The 20,630-nt window shown below is 43.8% G+C and overlaps 1 protein-coding gene across 19 annotated transcripts in view; it reads right to left on the reverse strand.

Annotated features, from left to right (window-relative positions):
- L3MBTL3 (L3MBTL histone methyl-lysine binding protein 3) overlaps positions 1–20,630 on the reverse strand; it is a 207,592-nt gene that overhangs the window by 105,640 nt on the left and 81,322 nt on the right. For all 19 annotated transcript variants that reach the window (XM_078773371.1, XM_078773368.1, XM_068108064.2 and 16 more), the window contains 5 exons: positions 10,814–10,890; positions 10,337–10,422; positions 8,782–8,892; positions 8,483–8,597; positions 2,784–2,886 (listed from right to left, as the gene is read on the reverse strand). In XM_078773371.1, coding sequence (XP_078629497.1) covers positions 2,784–2,886; positions 8,483–8,597; positions 8,782–8,892; positions 10,337–10,422; positions 10,814–10,890 — 492 coding nt within the window. The remainder of the gene's footprint in view (positions 1–2,783; positions 2,887–8,482; positions 8,598–8,781; positions 8,893–10,336; positions 10,423–10,813; positions 10,891–20,630) is intronic.

Raw genomic sequence — 20,630 nt, forward strand, 5'->3', positions numbered from 1 at the left:
GCCAACGCGAGGCGAACCTGCGCTGGAAGTTGGCGACGGAAAAGCGCCCGGAATAGCGAACCGGGGGCTTCGTCGCCCAACAGTGACAGCATATGGTCCATTCGGACCGACGGGCGCGTCTCACCGAGCTCGGGGAGATCCAGGAGGCGGTCGGCCCGTGCGTCGTCCGTGAGGCTGAACGTGGCTAGGAGTAGCCGCTTGAGTGCCTCGTACTTGTGGCCGTCCGGTGGGTGGCGAAGGACGGACACAACTTGAGCGGCCGTGCCGGGCCCGAGGGAGGCGACGACGTGGCAGTAGCGCGTGTCATCGCCGGTGAGGTGCCGAAGCTGAATATTGGGCTTCGGCCTGGACGAACCAGACTTCGGCCTGAGCCTCCCAAAATTCCGGAAGTTTGACGAAGGCGGCCATGGCGATGGCGTCGCGTGTGGAAGGATCGCTCCGGCAGATCCAACGTCGAGGGTCACCAGTAAAGCGCGGCGTTACGCGCGCTGCTTGTGAGCAAGGAGGAAGCGGACAAGCGGTAACATATAAACGTCTTTATTGTAAGACTACACTGTAACACTGAACTCCTCCGGGCTGGTCGCCCGGTGTATATCATGAGGCCACGCCTACCCCTCGGGCGTGGCCACCGCCCACTTGGTGCGTGGAATGATGTCACCACGCCAGTGGGCTTTTGTGTCCGCCACAGTGTAATGGTTAGAGCGCCCTCTCCGTGTCTGAGGCGGTACCAGACTGGGTGGTGTAATGGTTAGAGCGTCCCCTCCGCGTCTGAGCTGGCAACAGACTGGGTGATGTAATGGTTGGAGCGTCCTCCCCGCATCTGAGCTGGTACCAGACTGGGTCGTGTAATGGTGAGAGCGTCCTCTCCGGGTCTGAGGCGGTACCAGACTGGGTGATGTAATGGTTGGAGCGTCCTCCCCGCGTCTGAGCTGGTACCAGACTGGGTGGTGTAATGGTGAGAGCGTCCTCTCCGCGTCTGAGGCGGTATCAGACTGGGTGGTGTAATGGTTAGAGCCTCCTCTCCACATTTGCGACCGATACCAGACTGGGTGGTGTAATACTAATGGTTGGAGCGTCCTCCCCGCATCTGAGCTGGTACCAGACTGGGTGGTGTAATGGTGAGAGCGTCCTCTCCGCGTCTGAGGCGGTACCAGACTGGGTGATGTAATGGTTGGAGCGTCCTCCCCGCGTCTGAGCTGGTACCAGACTGGGTGGTGTAATGGTTGGAGCATCCTCTCCGCATCTGAGCTGATATCAGACTGGGTGGTGTAATGGTTCGAGCGACCTCTCCGCGTCTGAGGCGGTACCAGAGTGGGTGGTGTAATGGTTGGTGGGTGGTGTAATGGTTGGAGCGTCCTCTCCGCATCTGAGCTGGTACCAGACTGGGTGGTGTAATGGTTAGAACATCCTCTCCACATCTACGATCAATAGGCCTACTAGAGTCCAGACTAGGTGGTGTAATGGTTAGAGCATCCTGTCCACATCTGCGATCGATACCAGACTGGGTGATGTAATGGGTAGAGCATCCTCTCCACCTCTACGATCAATACCAGAGTCCAGACTGGGTGGTGTAATGGCTGGAGCGTCCTCTCCCTGTCTGAGCCAGTACCAGACTGGGTGGTGTAATGGTTAGAGTGCCCACTCTGCATCGGGAAGGTCGACAGTATGCACCCCAACTGAGTCATACCAAAGAAAAAAAATTGTACGTGCTGCTCCCTTGCTTCATTCTCAGTATTTAAAAGGATAGAGCACAGACAAACAACGCTGGGAAGACAATGGCAAACCACTCAGTATAAATCTTCACCAAAATTGAATCAATTCTTCCTCGTCAGACACACTCAACGTATCAATCAAGTTTTGTCCGAATCCATCCATAACGTTTTGAGATGTCGTGCTTTATGACGGTTTGGCCCTATCTATTTATGGTGATAAATCAGGTAAAAATACTTGTATCTGGATCCAAATCCGGATGTTCATCAAAATCAAATCGATTCATCCTTATGACACATCCAACCGAAAAACAGTAAAACGCAACATAACTTGACCGGGAAACTAGTAGGGAGGAAGGAAGGAACTCTCGAACCAATGTCACGTGTGAAGGTACCCGAAACCAGAAGGGATTTTTTGAACAACACTTATTGATATGTGATGGTCAAATAATCTCATTAATATGTGATCTAAAAGTATTCATTTATGATTTGCATATTGTAGCATGGATGAGTAAATATTATAGCGTAGATGTCACATATTTTTCGTAGATGAGTAAATACTGTATTCAATTTGCATCTGACAACATTATATACATGTTATATACAACATTATAACCCTGGTGTTGGGCTAGCGGCTGGGGTGCCGGCTTAGGATCCCAGGATCCTGGGTTCGAATCCCGGTCAATCGCTGAATTAACGCCAGGGGGGTTGACTCAGCCTGTCATCCTTCCGAGGTCGGCTAATTGAGTACCAGTTCACTGGTAATTCCCTGTTTGTCGTTAAAGGCGGCAAAAAGGGTTGGCGTCAGGAAGGGCATCCGGCCGTAAAACATTGCTTCAAAAAGGGGACCAAAAAACAACAACAACCACGGTTCCCGAAAAAGGCCAACCCCCGCTTTGCGGAGAAAAATGGCCTCTAAAGGTGGTTATTTTTTTTAAATAACATTATATACATGTCATGCGTATTTTCATTTGAGATTATTTGCATATACTTCACACATTATGACATATATGCACCCCAAGAAGGAAATCAAAATCGACAACACTCAAGTGTCCAGACAGCTGATGCACTTACCTGTGGTGTCCAGTGTACTTTGCACCTTTTATATGTCCAACACCTGTGCATCCAGGCGTAGGACAACCAGATCCAACCCCGACCATCACAAAATCCATGAGGTCTGAGAAAAGAGGAAGCACAAGGGTCTTACTGGGGTATTCAGCCTGGAAAGCGATCTCAGCCTGTATACCAGTATCCATTGGATACAGAGACCACGGCCAGTGAGATTTGCCTGGTGGTGTAGTTTGAACTCAAGTAACGCGGTTGAAGCAGATAATTAAACATTAAGTTTAAATAAGCGATGCATGTAACTAGCACTACATGCATGTTTCACTCATTTTTGCTTAAATACACAAGAGATTGTCTATTTAAGCATCACTGGTGTGAACACAAGTGCTGCTGTTTGCAACACCTTCACATCACATGTTTGTAAGACCATTGACGTCATGGCATTATTGTTGCACAAACTGACAGTACAGTATCGGGAGCTATAATATTTTATACATATATATGTATATACGGTACGTGTATGTATATAAACATATATATATAAACATATATACACAAAGAATTAAGTTAAGCACCCCCCCCGTTTTTTTACAACCTCGCACATTACAAGTTTGTTGTCGTCAAAACAGTGTAATATACCCATGATATTGCTATATTTTCTGGAGAAGTGATATTATGGTCACATAAAAACATAACAATCATGCCGTTTTCAATATTTTATTCTGAATAATTTAAGGTGAAATTTTTTGGGAATTTTAGGCATATTTTCACCTCAATTTAAGTATGGAGCTATAGGTCCATCACGGACAGTGTGGATGACGTTTATGTTTTCTAACGTACAGTCATTGTTCTGAGAAGACCTCTAGCGATCTTTGCGTCAATAACGTGTGTAGGACCCACGTGATCGGATCACTACTCAACCCAACTCAACCCTACGAGTGCACTCATCTGCATTTCATCAATGGATAATTGCTAATGTCATACCAATCATTATTTGATCTCACATACCTTAGAATATATTCCAATGTATACATATACACAAAGAATATATATTAGGGGGTGCTTACCTTAATTCGTTGTGTAGGGGTGCTTAACTTAATTCTTTGTGTATATATGTGTGTGTGTGTACGCACGCACGCACGCACACACACACACACACACACACACACACACACACACACACACACACACACACACACACACACACACACACACACACACACACACACACACACACACACACACACACACACACACCGACCTCTACAAATATTGGAAGAGTGAAGTCAATTTTGTTATTATTACTATATACCCAATAAATTTTGATTGGAGATCAAAAGATGAATATGGGGCAAAAGTACAGAAGGTCATCTTTTATTTCTTGGTATTTATATGCATATATGTTTTACCATTGTAAAGCAATAGCACTTTTTTATGTTCAAGAGTGAAGTCAATTTTGTTATTATTACTATATACCCAATAAATTTTGATTGGAGATCAAAAGATGAATATGGGGCAAAAGTACAGAAGGTCATCTTTTATTTCTTGGTATTTATATGCATATATGTTTTACCATTGTAAAGCAATAGCACTTTTTTATGTTCAGTCTCCCCATTTTAGGCAAGCAAAAGTATTGGAACAGATTAACTTACAGTAAACAAGAAGAAAAAGGCATAAAATGTCATAGCCCCCACCGTGGTTTTAGTAATTTTGCTGTATGGAGTTAAAGGCCGTCAGTCACCCATCTTTGGTCGGATTACAAAACAAAATCTTCTGCATATGTATACTCGTGTATTGCTTTTGTGCCAAGTTTGAACAAAATCGGACCATGTGTTATGTTTGTAATTCACATGTTGTAATTCACATGTAATTCATGTTGGGAATTCACGCCGTTATAATTCATATGTTGGGAAAACGGCAGTGACGTCATGGGAAACGGAAGTGACGGTTGGTTTTTGCAGAGTGAAAGGAGCTGAGAGGACTTGGGGGTTTTTGTGGCCTAATGGGCATGCTGTGCCGTGTTGCAAGTTACTGATTAAACCATTGATGTTACAAGAAAGTAAGTTTCGCCTGAGTGCTGGATACAACATTTGGCGACGAAGATGGCAGATATTTCGTTACCTCCACCTCCACCTGCACCGTTGCACTGCAGGACGAGTTATTAAGGGATCAGCTCATTGACAAAACGTCTTGTGTGCAGCTGAGGGAATGCCTGTTGTTAGAATCTGATGATTTATCATTGTATTGTTTATTGGGGAAAGCAGTGGATATCGCAAAGCAAATTGAAGCAGCTTTAGCAGCGGCGTGTACACTGGCAGACACCTCCACAGCACCATCTTTGGACACTACAGCACAAGTGCCTGTACAAAAAGTACAAGATACCTCCCGGTGTTGCACTAACTGTGCATCATTCAAACATAAAGCCCGGTCCCCGGAGTGCCATGCAAATGGCCAACACTGTCGGAATTGCCAATAACTGCACCACTTTGCCCGGTAGTGTCGCTCTTCACCCACCCTATCGGCTACCGCATCAGACACAGCAACTTCTTTTTTTTTTCTTTTTTTTTGTATACTTAATCGAGGCTCGTGAAAGAGCTAACATTTATTTCACAAACAAATCAACCAGACAAGCAAAATATATAAAAAGAGGGAGCGGAAGACAAGATGGGGAGAGAAGGGGAAGCACACAAACACAACATTTGAGAGCAGGGAGATGTGTGGGAGGGAGAGGGCTTGGGGGGGGGGAGGCGTGGGAAAGGGGGGGGGGGGGAAGAAGTATAAAACACAAGGACACCAAGGACTTCCAGGACAGAAGTTGGTATTTCAAAAAAGTGGATTTGGGGTGAAATTAGCGGGGGTAGAAAAGATCAAGCTTTTGGAAGGGGGAAGATAAGAGATGGTGGTGAACAGCTGTTTTAAAGACCTGGAGGGTGGAGTGGGATTGAAGAGACTGAGGGAGTTTGTTCCAGAGGTGGGAGAAAAGAGGAATGAAGGAGTGAAGGTGAGCAGAGTCTTGATTTTGGCAGTTTAACCATAAGAGGGTTGCAGGCAGATCTTGTGCGACCTGTAGGAATATTTGGGGGACAGAGCCCAGAGAGAGCTGGGGGGGCAAGGCCAGAGAGGAGTCGGTAGAAGACGGAAAGACCACCAACCTGCCTGTGGTGAGTGAGTGAAAGGCTTAGCTTCATCGCGGGAGATTCCAATGATTCTGAACGCTTTGGTTTCAACAGCGTGAAGACGAGCTAGGTGTGAGGCAGGAGCACCAGCCCAGAGGGGAGAGCAGTATTCCATTGAGCTGGGGATGAAAGCCTTGTATGTGGTGAGGAGCTCAGGTGTGCCAAGGAAGGACTTCACACGACGGAGGATGCCCAGTCGGCGACTGGCTTTGGAGGCCAGATTTGAAATGTGGTTTTCCCAGGAAAGATCATGGCAGATAGAGAGACCCAAAAGCTTGAGTGACAGAACTTCTTGGAGAGGATTATTTAGAAAGTGGATGGGAGGGTTGTCCAGTCGGTCTTTTCGGAGAGACATCGTAAGAGTGTGAGATTTGTCAGGATTGAAAGACATGTTCCACTTGTTTGCCCAGTCTGTGATTTTGTCCAGGTCTGCAGAGAGTGAGGAGGCTGCAGACAAATCACGAAAATCACAAAATTTCAAAATCACAAAATCACAAATCACAAAACTTCATCACGAGTCGCAATCATCTCGGTGACCCAGCCAGTTAATTCATTCAAAACCCGTGGATGTTATGTGAATGACATTTTATTTCCGCTTCTGGTTGATAGAGGCGCCAAAGTTTCGATTCTGAATAAGGCAACTTATGACAAATTTTTTTTCACACATTCCTCTGAAACAAAATTCAGTGGCTCTGTCAGGTTATGGCAATACCAACGTTACTGTGCTGGGAATGGTCAGCCTACCAGTGCGGTACAAAAACCACACTGCTGTTCCTTCAGTTTTCTACATCACCACAATGGGTGCCAATCTGATGGGGCTGGACTTATTCCACAGTCTTCACTTTCGGCTGGCTGATTCCTACGGCGCAGACATCCTACAGGTCACGACCACCTGGAAACACATGTTTCCCGCATTGTTTACAGGCCTGAGGTGCATCTCCGACTTTGTACACCAGCCAACAGTTAACTCTGCTGTTGCATCGGTCATTCAACCCCTGTGGAGGGTGCCTCTGTCCCTCCGGAACCAGGTCACGGCCGAACTAAACCACCTCTGTGACGCTGATGTAATCAAATCCATCAATGTGTCCCCTTCGATTTCAAAAGTGGTCATTGCACGAACAAAATCTGGGGAGCTGCGACTGTGTGTAGACCTCCGGGGCAGTCAGCAAAGGCATCAATATCCCCTGCCCATCGCAGAAGAACTCACCACACATTTCCATGGCTCCACTGTTTTCAGCAAACTGGATTTAAAGCAAGGTTACTTACAAGTGCCCCTGGTACCAGCCAGCAGAGACCTCACAGCCTTTATCATGCACTTGGGGGTTTTCCATTACAAGCGCATGGCTTTCGGCCTTTGCTCGGCTCCTAGCTGTTTTCAGAAAATAATGTCTCTTCTCCTAGCCGGCACACCTGGGGTGTCAATCTACTTGGATGATATTGTGGGGCTTGGTGCCACCCAGCCTCAACATGATGCTCAACTACAACAGGTTCTTCGTCAGCTCTCTGCCCATCACGTCACACTCAACGCTGCAAAATGCCTCCTCGGGGTTCCAGAGATAGAGATTGTGGGGTACAAGCTTTCAGGGCAAGGAATCACTCCTATCTTATCACATGTTGACGCCATCCATACCCTTCCGGAACCACAGTCAGTATCTCAACTGACATCCTTCCTGGGTATGGCCACAAATTACCTCCGCTTCCTGCCACAGTTTGCCTCTACTCCAGCCCCACTACGCTACCTCCTCAAAAAGGATGTACCTTGGGAATGGACCACGGCTTGTAGTCACGCTGTACAGATCAGATCGCAAAATAAAGTGAAGTGCACGTATCTGCTGTGCTTTTGCCAAGTTTTAACAAAATTGGACAATGCATGTTCAATAAATGGTTGGGGACACATTTAAGTAACAAAAACGTCACCAGTTGGCCATCTTGGACCCGTTCTCAAAAAGAAATGAAGTGCATATGTAAGCCATCATTCATTATCTGTGTGCAAAGTTGAACAACATATGCAAATGCATGTCTGAGAAATATTGAAGATGTGTTCAACATTGGGGTTTTTTTTACAACTACAATGGCCACCAGTCGGTCATCTTTGATCGCATCACGAAACAAAATGATGTGCTTATGTACACCATCGTGTTTTGTCTTTGTGCCAAGTATTAACAAAATCGGTCCATACATCTCCAAGATATGGTTGCGGCTGCACGGACGAGAAAATCCATAAGCCGCCATTTTGGACTAAGTCCAACGGACGCTAATTATAGCGGTATAATAATTAGTATTTGGTTGCACGTCCCTTGCATGCAATAAGTGCATTGAGCATGTGACCCAATGACATCATCAAACTCTTGGTATTTTCCTTTGAGATGCTTTGCCAAGCCTTTACTGCAGCCATTTCCAGTTGTTGTTTGTTTTGGTGGGTTTCTGACTTTACTCTCCTCTTCAGCAAGTGGAATGCTTCCCGCTCGACCGCTCGCACCATAAAGTTAGCCCCATACAGTCTGGAACACCATTTTGCTTTGCGATACGTACTCGCAGGAGGCTGCAGGGGGTGTCCAGTTTTCTCACACCAGCCGACAGGGTGGAAGTCTGGGCTGTCTGCATCCAGCCAGTAATCGTACTCGTGACTCCAGCCATCAAAATGTATCTTTCAAGAGACAAGGCATGACAGCCATTTTGCTCGACCATATAATGAACTCCAATGCTTATCTTTATGTGAGGCTTTTTGGCTCATGCAAGTTCAGGCAGAGGTGACATTGAAAAATCTATGTATGAACCAGCGAGAAAACAAGGGTGTGCCAGATAGATGCATCAGTATATATTATGATCACCTGGATGCGATGATCCTCCACGCCAGAAACCATAGCGGCCCGAATAAGTGCCGGGTTTCTCTTATCCACTGCCTCAAGTCGCATGCTCCGCTGGAAACCATGTGCTGGTCTCTGTAATCGGCAATGTTTGGAGGAATAAATAAAATTACATGCAAACACATATGGTGTCTAGTTCATCAATTATAATAATCGTCCACATATAAGGAACTATACAAGGAAATTCAGAAGTATAAAAACATTTGGCCTCTATCATTCCGATGTCGTAGGCACCAAACAGATGCTTTAGCTAATGGTGGGATCATGTGGTCATGGTAAATCGAAACAGGGACCACCCCAATGAAAGATGATTGCAAAACACGCAGCCAGCTCAAGATCCCTTCCAAGGGATAGTGTGCTTCAATATCCAGCACCCCAGCTTGGGTAGTAATCCAAGATGGTTGCCCATATGACCAACGAGTAAGCTGATATGCAGTATATAACAATTCAATGTTTACTTGCCATAAAGCAAAATGGTGGTCATTATATATTTGAGGTATGAAAGCACAGGAAGCAATTTGAAATCATAGATTCAATCGCCTTCATGAAAATATGACAAGAAACGACAAATGCCAAGTGCACAATAAAGCTGCATTATTAGTGGATAGGAATGCAATGACAAATTGATCGAGACAATGATAAAAAAAACAATTTAAAAGTGAGGCACACACATTAATGCACACAGAATCTACAGCAAAACATGATTCTATCACAGAGATTCAACCTTATTAAACCTAGTACATCTAGGAGTTGACCTACACAACATAACTATCTATAGTTTCCAAAATAAACATTCTAAATAACGAGATCTACCAATGCACGTACTCTACCGGGTGGCCTGAAACTGTCTTTACCCCAGCTAAATGTCACGTACCTCTGTCCTTCCCTTCCCCTCCAACCTCCCCTGCTGTGGTATATGGCAACACTGACTCACTGATGCGGGAGTCTTTAGGAAGATAGATGACATGGTGGACACAAGGTGTTAAGTGTCTAAGAGCGGTTGGTTGCTCGTGTTTGGGTGCATGAAATGGCACACACAGGCCAAACAATTGCTCAAGTGCGGAAAGCTTTCGCTAAACACTTTGGAAAAAACCCTCTCCGCTAATGCTCCTCTACTGTGGCCACCATGTAGTGCAGATCTAATGACTTAGGACGACTCTTTGTGGGGCTTTATCAAGGAGAAAGTGTCAACAAATCGGTATGGGACGATGGAAGAATTGATGCATCCATGGCCTCCTTCACACAGGTGACTCCACAAATGCTACACAAGGTGTCTCAGAGGACTTGCGGCTAAATTCAGTGGTGCAAGGAGAATGATGCGAGAGCATAGATACAATTACTGATTAATTCTTGTAAGTACTGCCTGCACAATGAGGCCAGTATATTGAGAGTTTAAGAACGAAAACTTTACTAGGAAGTGGTAAAATGACTTTCAGGCCACCCTGTAGTATACACAAAATCAGAAGTGTAAGAATTAAATGCCCCCTTAAGACCTCCCCATGGTGCTAGACACTTTTACCTGCTTGAATGCACGCGCTGGAGCAGCCTGACATCCGGTTTCTTCCAGATATCTATCCCAGGTAAAGGTTCTGTACTCGAGGTAAGCTGTGTGCGAATGGAAACAACTCAATTCAATACAACCAAGAAATAGGGTGAGAGTTCACGAGTTTGCAACATGCCAGACAGTATATGAATAAGGTCTGGTGATACACATTTGGTAGGCGAGCAATCACCGGCATCATGGCCTAATTCCAAATTCTTGCTTTAACCTACAGGGGGCACTGCATCAGCAGCACAGCTGTGCCCTCAGCAAATGACGCTACCCACAGCAGCCATGTGTTGAATATGAAATAAGAGGAAGAAGAAGATATCCATTTGAAAGATAAACCAAGAGTTAGACATCATGCAGGGAATAAGTGATAAAAGTAAGTTGCGTTGATCTACGACTCGAGGAGCTGCATCGACCAAATGAAAACGATTGAGGAGCAAAACTCACTCTGAGGCAGGGAAAGCATTCGGCCATGTCCTTGACACCAACCCACTGGATGGATATAAGGACTGCTTGGATCACACCTAGTGGAAAATAAAAGACAAACAAATAAACAAACACGTAATAAGGTGTCCATCTGCAACCTACTGAACATATCCAATTATACACACTCAACATCCCAGTGGAGATGCACAAAAAGGAGCAAAAAAACGCACATTTGGTAATAGACCTACTTGCCATTGTAATAGCACCAAAGACAAATTTTAGGGCAAATACAAAGTAAAACAAAACATGAAGAATTGATCAAGAGCAGTGGTTTTCCGGGATTAACCGGACCTTTATAACCAGTTCTGAATTGCTTTGTGGGGAGACACCATCTTCTCTGGTCTGAGGGGCAGCCTTGGAAAGCCGAGCATACCTGTTCTGGAATAGTCTTGCTAAACAGTTTGTGTTAATTTGTTTAGGTAATGTGTTTGCGCATCTTGTCGAGTGCCTTGGCGCATTCTTGTGCCGGGTTTGTGTCCTTGTCTAGGCCACTTGTTCTTGTGGGAGTTATTCTGGGCTTTTGTCACATTTCCTCCCATTTGTCTTTTCCTGGTTGTTCATTCCCATCTGCTCCACGATTGCTGTGTTGCCTCTTTCTCCTCTGCTGCATCGCTCTTCCATGAACCTCAATTTTATATAAAACTAGCCGAATGCACTCGGCGTTGCCCGGGTTCTTTTTGAATGAATTTACTACTATAATTCAGCTTTTACTCACGGCCATAGAAGATTGACTACGATAATTCAGCTCAGCTTTTAATTGCGAAATGGGCCCAGCTCGGCGGAAGCAGCCTCGACCGGCCTCGCCACCTAGCCTATAACCTTCCCGGGGCCGGTCCCAACATTTTTGGTTCTTTTTGAATGAATTTACTACTATAATTCAGCTTTTACTCGTGGCCATAGAAGATTGACTACTATAATTCAGCTCAGCTTTTAATTGTGAAATGGGCCCAACCCGGCCGATGCGGCCTCAGCCGGCCTCGCCACCTAGCCTATAACCTTCCGGGGCCCGTCCCAACATTTTTTGTTTTAGAGGTGTCCTCCTATCTTTCACCGTTCAGGAGATTAGCGCGTGCAGACAAACAAACAAACAAACAAACAAAAACTTTATTTTATATATATATAATAAGATATAGAAGATAGATAGATAAATAAAAGCAGAAGTCAGATGATGTGGGGGAATATTGCGTCTTCTTAAAGGACGTCAAGTGTTTCGCAGGCCGGGTGAAGAATCAATGTGCATGCTGTCCACCAGGTAGGTTAAACTGGGTGCCCTGTCCTCCAGCATTAGTTGGTGGACATTAAAGATCCCACGGTATCCTTAGTGAGGAGTAGGCGAGCTATCGCGGGCACCTTGCCAAACTCCTGCTCTAATCTACAGGGGGCACTGCAATGCCAGCACAGCCACACCCCAAGCAAAATATGCTACCCACAGCCATAATGTTGCATATAAAAGAATAATAAGAGGAAGACGAAGAGGAAGATGAAGAATAAAGGACGTCAATAGCTTAAAGGGGAACCCAAATGCAATTTTTTTTTTCCTGAAAACCATTGAAAATCATTAATCATGGTCTAATTTGAAGGGTATTTTTATATATATTTTTTGCCAATCAGAAAGTGTTAGAAATAGTCCTTGAGTGTCGATTTTGCCAGTGGTGTCACACTATTCACTCACCTTGAACCAAATAGTGGATTTACATAGAGAAAATGTATTCCGAGCTCAGATTCTGATACCGATTCCTCCGTCATTAGCAACTCTGAAAGTTCTCATTATCTTGACACTGATAAGTGGGATTATGAAGAAACTATTGGAGACAAAATTAGTGATAGAAACACTTTCGGAGGTATTGTAGATCCGTATCATTTCAAACCTTGTCCGAGAAATTCAGATGAAGATGGTGTTCGTGAAGATGGCTGTGATATGTTCGTAGTGCAGATGAAAACGCTGGTCGAATGTTCACAACAGATTGGTAGGTTTGTTTTTCCATTCAATTGATGGTGGTGGGTATTGTGATGGTGGTGGGTGGGTGATGGTTGATGGGGGATGGAGGATGGGTGTGGGGTGGTGTAAGATAACGAATTGCCTCATTTGTCAGGCCTACGCTGTGGCGTACACTCGCGAGATCTCATGCAATCCTGCTCGAGTCGCGAGCATTAAATTCTTTTTCACAAAACACGGATCAGAAACAGCATTACATTACATCTCCTTTCTTTCAGAATGAAAATCAATTTAAGTATCAAGATTGGCCGGATGTCCGTGTGAGATGATGTTGGGTATTGTGGGGGTGATTGTTGATGGGGGATTGTGAGGGGATGGTAGAGAGGGAAAGGGGTGGGAGGGGGGGAGGGGCGGGGAAAAGATTATGGGGTGGGGTATTGTTAGCTAGGGTGTTGGAGTTCCTCAGATGTGTAGGGCAAGGTGGCGGTGATGTTAGACAGCATATCTAGTGAGGTGAGATTGGTCGCCAGCAGACCAACACAGGTGTTCGATTCACCACTCAAATTGCCAATGTCCATATTCTGGTAGCTCTGCAGTGATCGTGTAAGATTTGTGCGATGGTTGTTTCTTCTGCTTAATCATGAGGGTGACATCCTCTCTCAATCGGGGTGTTTAACTACAACATCGAGCATTCTCTGTTGTTTCATAACAATGTCCTGTAAAATGTCCCGTACATAAAAACAAATATTTGGTAAGCCCGATCCACACTTGGGTATTTCAGACAAACCTTGTCTAATGTCTGGCAACCCTTGGATCTTTCAGCCAATGGTGCAGCATGAAACAATCTCGGTTTGTATTACTACAACCACCAAGGACGAGATTTGAACTCGCCATATTTGTAGAAATTCAAATCCCATTTGAGTTAGTTCAAATCCCAAATCCCATCGCCATTTGAGTTAAATCATACCGTGATCAAGGGATAGATTAATGTCGAGGTGGTCTGAGCATTTGGGTCCCCCTTTAAGGGGTGAAGCAATATGTTCAAACAAATCTGTTGGCATTTCACAGTCAAAATAGCTCTTATTTCCTCTGCCACAGAAGGCAGGTGGAGGTTATGTTTTTGCCCGTTTGATTAAAAAAATAATCTTATATGCCCCATATTCAGGGAAATTATTCTTTGGTGACACTAAGTTAACCATCATTGAAACATAAAATACAAAGGAAATAAGAAAACGAAATAAAAAGATATAAAATATAAAATAAATATAAAATAATATAAAATATGGAAGATGGACTAAACAGCAAAATGGCTAGGAATTTGAATTTAGCATTTGAATTACACATGGTACAAATGACTTTTTGAAAATGTTCTTCTTCATCCTCCTTACACGAAAGTGTCTCCCCAATGACAATTTTTCAAAAAGTCCGTTCAAGAAGTGACTTTCATCGGTACACACCTGCACCACCTTCCTTTTAAATGCTCGCAAGTACAGAGACTCCACTGGTTGAAGGCCCACACACTTTAAATGCCAGTGTAATGACCTTTCTCAATCTTGACTTATTCCACACATTAAGATAACTGTACTAGGAATTCAAATTAAATAACAAAACATTGATCAGTAAGGAATTGGTCAACATCCGCATCACACGTGAACAACAGACATTTTAAGGCCATTTTCCCTGCTAGAACGGGGGTTAGCCTTGCGGGCCCCATGACAATCTTCTCCATTTTGCCCTATTTTCTGCATCTCGCCTTGTTAACCCCCTTGCCTGCATTTCTTCTTCCACCACCTTTAGCCAAGTCTTTCTCGTGAAACACGTGAGCGAACACCAAATGAATTCAACTTCCTGAGAAGATACAATCTTTGCATTGATTTATTGTACACAGCATCAATATTTCCATCAAAAGTTAACTTATCAATAATGGTGCCCAGGTATTTAAATTTGCTATCAATTTCCACCTTATCACCATTTATGGTTACAAGCTCATGATTGTGACCTTTTCGAAAGTCCAAAATCATCTCTTTAGTTTTGCACACATTCAGAGTAAGATAAAAGTCTCCATACCACTTGTTCAATGTGTCAATCTCATCGAGGTACGATACAAAGGATGATTGATCGGAAAGACAGCCAACAATGGCGATATCGTCTGCGTACTTAATAAAGTTACAAACTTCTTTAAGAGCCACACATCCATTGGTATACAAACTGAACAGTAGAGGTGACAATACACAGCCTTGTGGAGCACCAGTATTCAAGATTGATAACTTTGATAAACCACCATCCACCCTCACCTGCTGAGGACGGTCTCGTAAAAAACTTTCCACCCAGAGTATGATATGGAGGTTCAGGTACAGGTCACACAACACTTTCAGAAGGGTAAATGGTTGCATAGTGTTAAAGGCTGATGAGAAATCAATAAACAACACACAAACATAGTCAAGGTGACTTGTGATTAGATGAAGTAAACTGAGCCAGGCATCTTCAACACCTCATCTTGTTTTGTATGCAAATTGTAAAGGATCCAATTTAGGAGTTACATCTGATGTTATAAACTTCACCATCAATTTCTCCATACATTTACACAAGATGGAGGTAAGGGCAACAGGTCTATAATCATTGAGCTGCCTTGGGTGAACCTTTTTTGGCACGGGAATAATGATGGACTTTTCCAACAAATAGTAACAGTACAAGTAGCTAAAAGTAACTGAAACAAAAATGAATGAATGATCGTTTTAAGGCCATTTTCCCCGCTAGAGCGGGGGTTAGCCTTGCGGGCCCCATGACAATCATGGTTCTAAAAGTAACTTACTAAAAGTAACTGAAACAATCGAGTAAAGACATTACTAAGTTCGAAACAGAACTCTTTCAGAATACAAGACTTAATGCCATCTGGACCACAATCCTTCCTTTTACTCAACGCCCTAAAACACCACACGACATCAGGTTCACAAATTACCGGCATGGGACACGCTCGAGTATCTAGATCCTGACAGAGAGCTTCACATTTTACTCGGTTTCCTGGAACATCAAATCTCACGTAAAAGTCACTCAATTCATCCACAAATTTGGAATCTGGAACATTAGTGGGCAATCTACCATCCTTGAGCCTCTCATTCATTCCCATCATATGCCTGAGTCCCCTCCAAGCATTACGAGCACCACCAATGTGCAGTTGTTCTTCAATCTTGTCCTTGTACGACCGTTTACACTTGCCGATGACAGAGCGCAGTTCTTTCTTCGCCTCCCTGAGGTCGGAGTCATACTTCTTCTTTCATCCTTCTCATCATCCTTCTTTCTTTTATCTGCTTGTGAGCAGGATATCTCGAAAAGTTATGGACAGATTTGGACGAAACTTTGTGGACAGGTTTGGTGTGTGACAATGACGAAATAATTAGATGTTGGTGAAGATCTGTATCCAGTTCTGTATATAATTTTAAAAAGTGATTCTGCATCATTGAGAGATAGGGCCAAAACCGATATACAGCAAGATTTTTTTTTTTTTTTTTTTTTTGTATACAAGATCGAGGCTCGTGAAAGAGCGAAAATTAATCACACAGAAAGACAAAACAGACACATAAAACAAATAACATCGGGAGCGGTAGACAAGATGGGGAGAGAGGGGGAAGGACACAAACACAACATTTGAGAGCAGGGACCGAGAGACATGGAGACATCGAGAGATCTGTGGGAGGGAGAGGGCTTTGGGGGGGAGGCATGTGAAGGGGGGAGGCATGTGAAGGGGGGGAGGCATGTGAAGGGGGGGGGGTGGGAGAGGTATAAACATATGGACACTGCCAGGATTTCCAGGAAATAAGTTGGAATTTCAAACAAGGTGGATCTGGGGTGAATTAGTGGGGGTAGAAAAGATCAAGGTTATGGATGGGGGAAGATAAGAGATGGTGGTGAACAGCTGTTTTAAAGACCTGGAGGGAGGAGAGGGATTGAAGGGAGTGTGGGAGTTTGTTCCACAGGCGGGAGAAAAGAGGAATGAAAGAGTGAAGGTGAGCAGAGAGCCGAGATTTCGGCAGTTTAACCATCAGAGGGTTGCTGGCAGATCTTGTGCGACCTGTAGGAATATTTGGGGGACAGAGCACGGAGAGAGCTGGGGGAGCAAGGCCGGAGAGGAGTCGGTAGAAGACAGAAAGACCACCTACCTGCCTGCGGTGAGTGAGTGAAAGGCCCTCAGAGATAGCTTCATCGCGGGAGATTCCAATGATTTTGAAAGCTTTGGATTCAACAGCGTGAAGCCGAGCCAGGTGTGAGGCAGGAGCACCAGCCCATAGGAGAGAACAGTATTCCATTGAGAATAATATTCCATCATATTTAAAAAAGTTGGACGGATTCGGATGAAACTTGGTGGATGAGTTGAGTAGGTGACGAGAACAAGCTGATTGGATTGTGGTTCAGGTCCTGATCCATATCCGGCCTATCAGTGGGATACAAAACGTAAACTGTTGCGCCCGGCAGAGGTATACACTCTACAAAGTGTCATTCTAGTTAGAAATTGGATGACAATATAACTATCTTATTCACAAAAATATAAAACTAAGCTTCAAAATATTAGACACAAACTTTTTTCATCCAAACTCTACTAACAACTGAGCTTATTTGCGTCGAGTCCAATATTAAACCAAAGTCGCATCTGTTTTTGCCATCTTGGCCTACTGAGCATAACCACTCCAGGCTTGAAACTGGTTTTAAATACAGTACCATAAAAAAGTGAGCAACTGTGGGATATTTTATTGTTTGGCCAGCAGTATTATTTTGAAGAATACTGTCCATACAATAAATGGTTACACTCGATTGCATGAAAACTGCTTAAAACTCCGGAACCCAGATTTGTCTCATTTCTTTGAGTAGATTCCATATGAATGCAGTCCACCGGGTGAGTCATAAGTCCCAGGTCACGGTTTTAGCCGCTTATACAAGATTTGTTTATACCATCTACCAGGGTGAACAAACACTACATGACCAAAAGTATGTGGGCTCCCGAACATCACACATCTCATTCCAAAATCATGGGCGTTAAGATGGAGTTGGTCCCCCTTTTGCTGCTGAAACAGCCTCCACTCTTCTGGGAAGGCTCTCCACTAGATGTTGGAACATTGCTGCGTGGGATTTGCTTCCATTCAGCCACAAGAGCATTAGTAAGGTCAAGCACTGATGCTGGGCGATTAAGCCTGGCTCACAGTCGGCGTTCCAATTCATCTCAAAGGTGTTCGATGGGGTTGAGGTCAGGGCTCTGTGCAGGCCAGTCACATTCTTCCACACCAATCTCGACAAACTATTTCTGTGTGGACCTCGCTTTGTGCACGGGGGCATTATCATGCTGAAACAGGAAAGGACCTTCCCGAAACTGTTGCCACAAACTTGAAAGCACACAATCATCTAGAATGTCATTGTATGCTGTAGCGTTAAGATTTCCCTTCATTGGAACTAAGGGGCCCAGCCTGAAACATGAAAAACAGCTCCAGACCATTATGCCTCCTCCAGCAAATTTTTACAGTAGGCACTATGCATTCGGGCAGGTAGCGTTCTCCTGGCATCCGCCAAACCCAAATTCGTCCGTCAGACTGCCAGATGGTCAAGCGTGATTCATCACTCCAGTGAACGCATTTCCACTGCTCCAGGGTCTAATGGCAGTGAGCTTTACACCACTCCAGCCGACGCTTGGCATTGCACATAGTGATCTTAGGCTTGTGTGCGACTGCTCGGCCATGGAAACCCATTTCATGAAGCTCCCAACGAACAGTTGTTGTGCTGACGTTACTTCCAGAGGTAGTTTGGAACTCGGTAGTGAGTGTTGCAACTGAGGACAGACGATTTTTACACGCGACGTGCTTCAGCACTCGGCAGTCCAGTTCTGTGACCTTGAGTGGCAGCCTACCACTTCACGGCTGAGCTGTTGTTGCTCCTAGACATTTCCACTTCACAATAACAGCACTTACAGTTGACTGGGGCAGTTCTAGCAGGGCAGAAATTTGATGAACTGACTTGTTGAAAAGGAAGCATCCTATGATGGTGCCACATTGAAAGTCCTTGAGGTCTTCAGTACAGCCCTTCTACTGCCAATTTTTGTCTATGGAGAATGCATGGCTGCGTGCTTGATTATATATACCTGTCAGCAATGGATGTGGCTGAAATAGCCAAATCCACTAATTAGAAGGGGTGTCCGCATACTTTTGGTCGTGTAGTGTATTACAGTAATACAACAATTACAATACCTCCTTAGACATTGAGTGTGTCCAAATGACGTCCACCGTCGTCACAGCACAAGATACTTTTTCTCCACGTGCGGTGCAAAAACTGACACAAAATGCCATGTGTTATGGTGCCAAATACTTCCTGAATGCATTGTTTCAGTTCATCAACATTTGTCATGTTATGTTCTGCAACCTTAGCTTGCATGGTGTTATATATATACATTATACATACATATACAATATACATACATATATATATATATATATATATATATATATATATATATATATATATATATATATATATACATACATACATACATACATACATACATACATACATACATATATCCAAATATATCTTCAGATCTCCAGCTTTCAATGAGCGCACGTAATGACGTCACTGCCATGTACATACGCTCTGCCTGTCAAGCTCTCAAGAGAACCCCCCGACAGAGCAGAATTTTGATCTTAGTTCAGATACTGTCAAGTGTATGTAAAACTCACAGTTACCGACCTGGTTTCACCCTTTTTTGGGGCTCATCAGGGCAACGCAGTGAGTCCTGCATACACTTATGACTCTGACAACCTTTCGGTTATATACCAGTTACTATACGATTTCATACCATCAGTGGTGAACCGCCATTAAGGTATCCCATCCAGCTATGCTGTACCTTAATGGGAGCGATAAGTACCATCTGCCACATGGCACATTATCTCTGGTATCCACTCATTATATGGAATCGCCTGGATGCAGCCGGGAGTAACAATCCAAATATATCTTCAGTTCCAAATATATTCTATCTAATGGATTGTTACTCCCGGCTGCATCCAGGCGATTCCATATAATGAGTGGATACCAGAGATAATGTGCCATGTGGCAGATGGTACTTATCGCTCCCATTAAGGTACAGCATAGCTGGATGGGATACCTTAATGGCGGTTCACCACTGATGGTATGAAATCGTATAGTAACTGATCTATATATATATATATATAATATATATATATATATATATACGTATATATATATACATATATATATATATATATATATACATATATATATATATACATATATATATATATATATATATATATACATATACATATATATATATATATATATACATATACATATATATATACATATACATATATATATACATATACATATATATATACATATACATATATATATACATATACATATATATATACATATACATATATATATATATATATATATATATATATATATATATATATATATATATATATATATATATATATATATATGCGGATCTCAACGTCGGCCTTTCCCCTTACCAAGGGGGGATTAATCCCCTTGTCTTTTTACTAGCCGACGTGATCCGGGGCTATGACGTTCCTTCCGGTCAGCGTTGGGTAGGGTCGTCGGCCAAATTCCTAATACCTAATTACCAATGCCTCCCAGGAAGCAAGGAAATAACCCCGCCCGAACCACGGTTGTAGTGGAAACGCCGAGCGATAGCGAGCCGTGATCCGAGCTGTTAACAGGAACTAACCCGATCTGAGCGGTTCCGAATCGTGCCACGCTTATCCAATGGAGGAAAGGACTGATACGGTCGAATTAGGAAGAAACAGGAGGAACAGA

The sequence above is a fragment of the Myxine glutinosa genome, chromosome 2 (assembly GCF_964187855.1).
Source record: "Myxine glutinosa chromosome 2, kmMyxGlut1.1, whole genome shotgun sequence".
NCBI classification, from domain to species: domain Eukaryota; kingdom Metazoa; phylum Chordata; class Myxini; order Myxiniformes; family Myxinidae; genus Myxine; species Myxine glutinosa.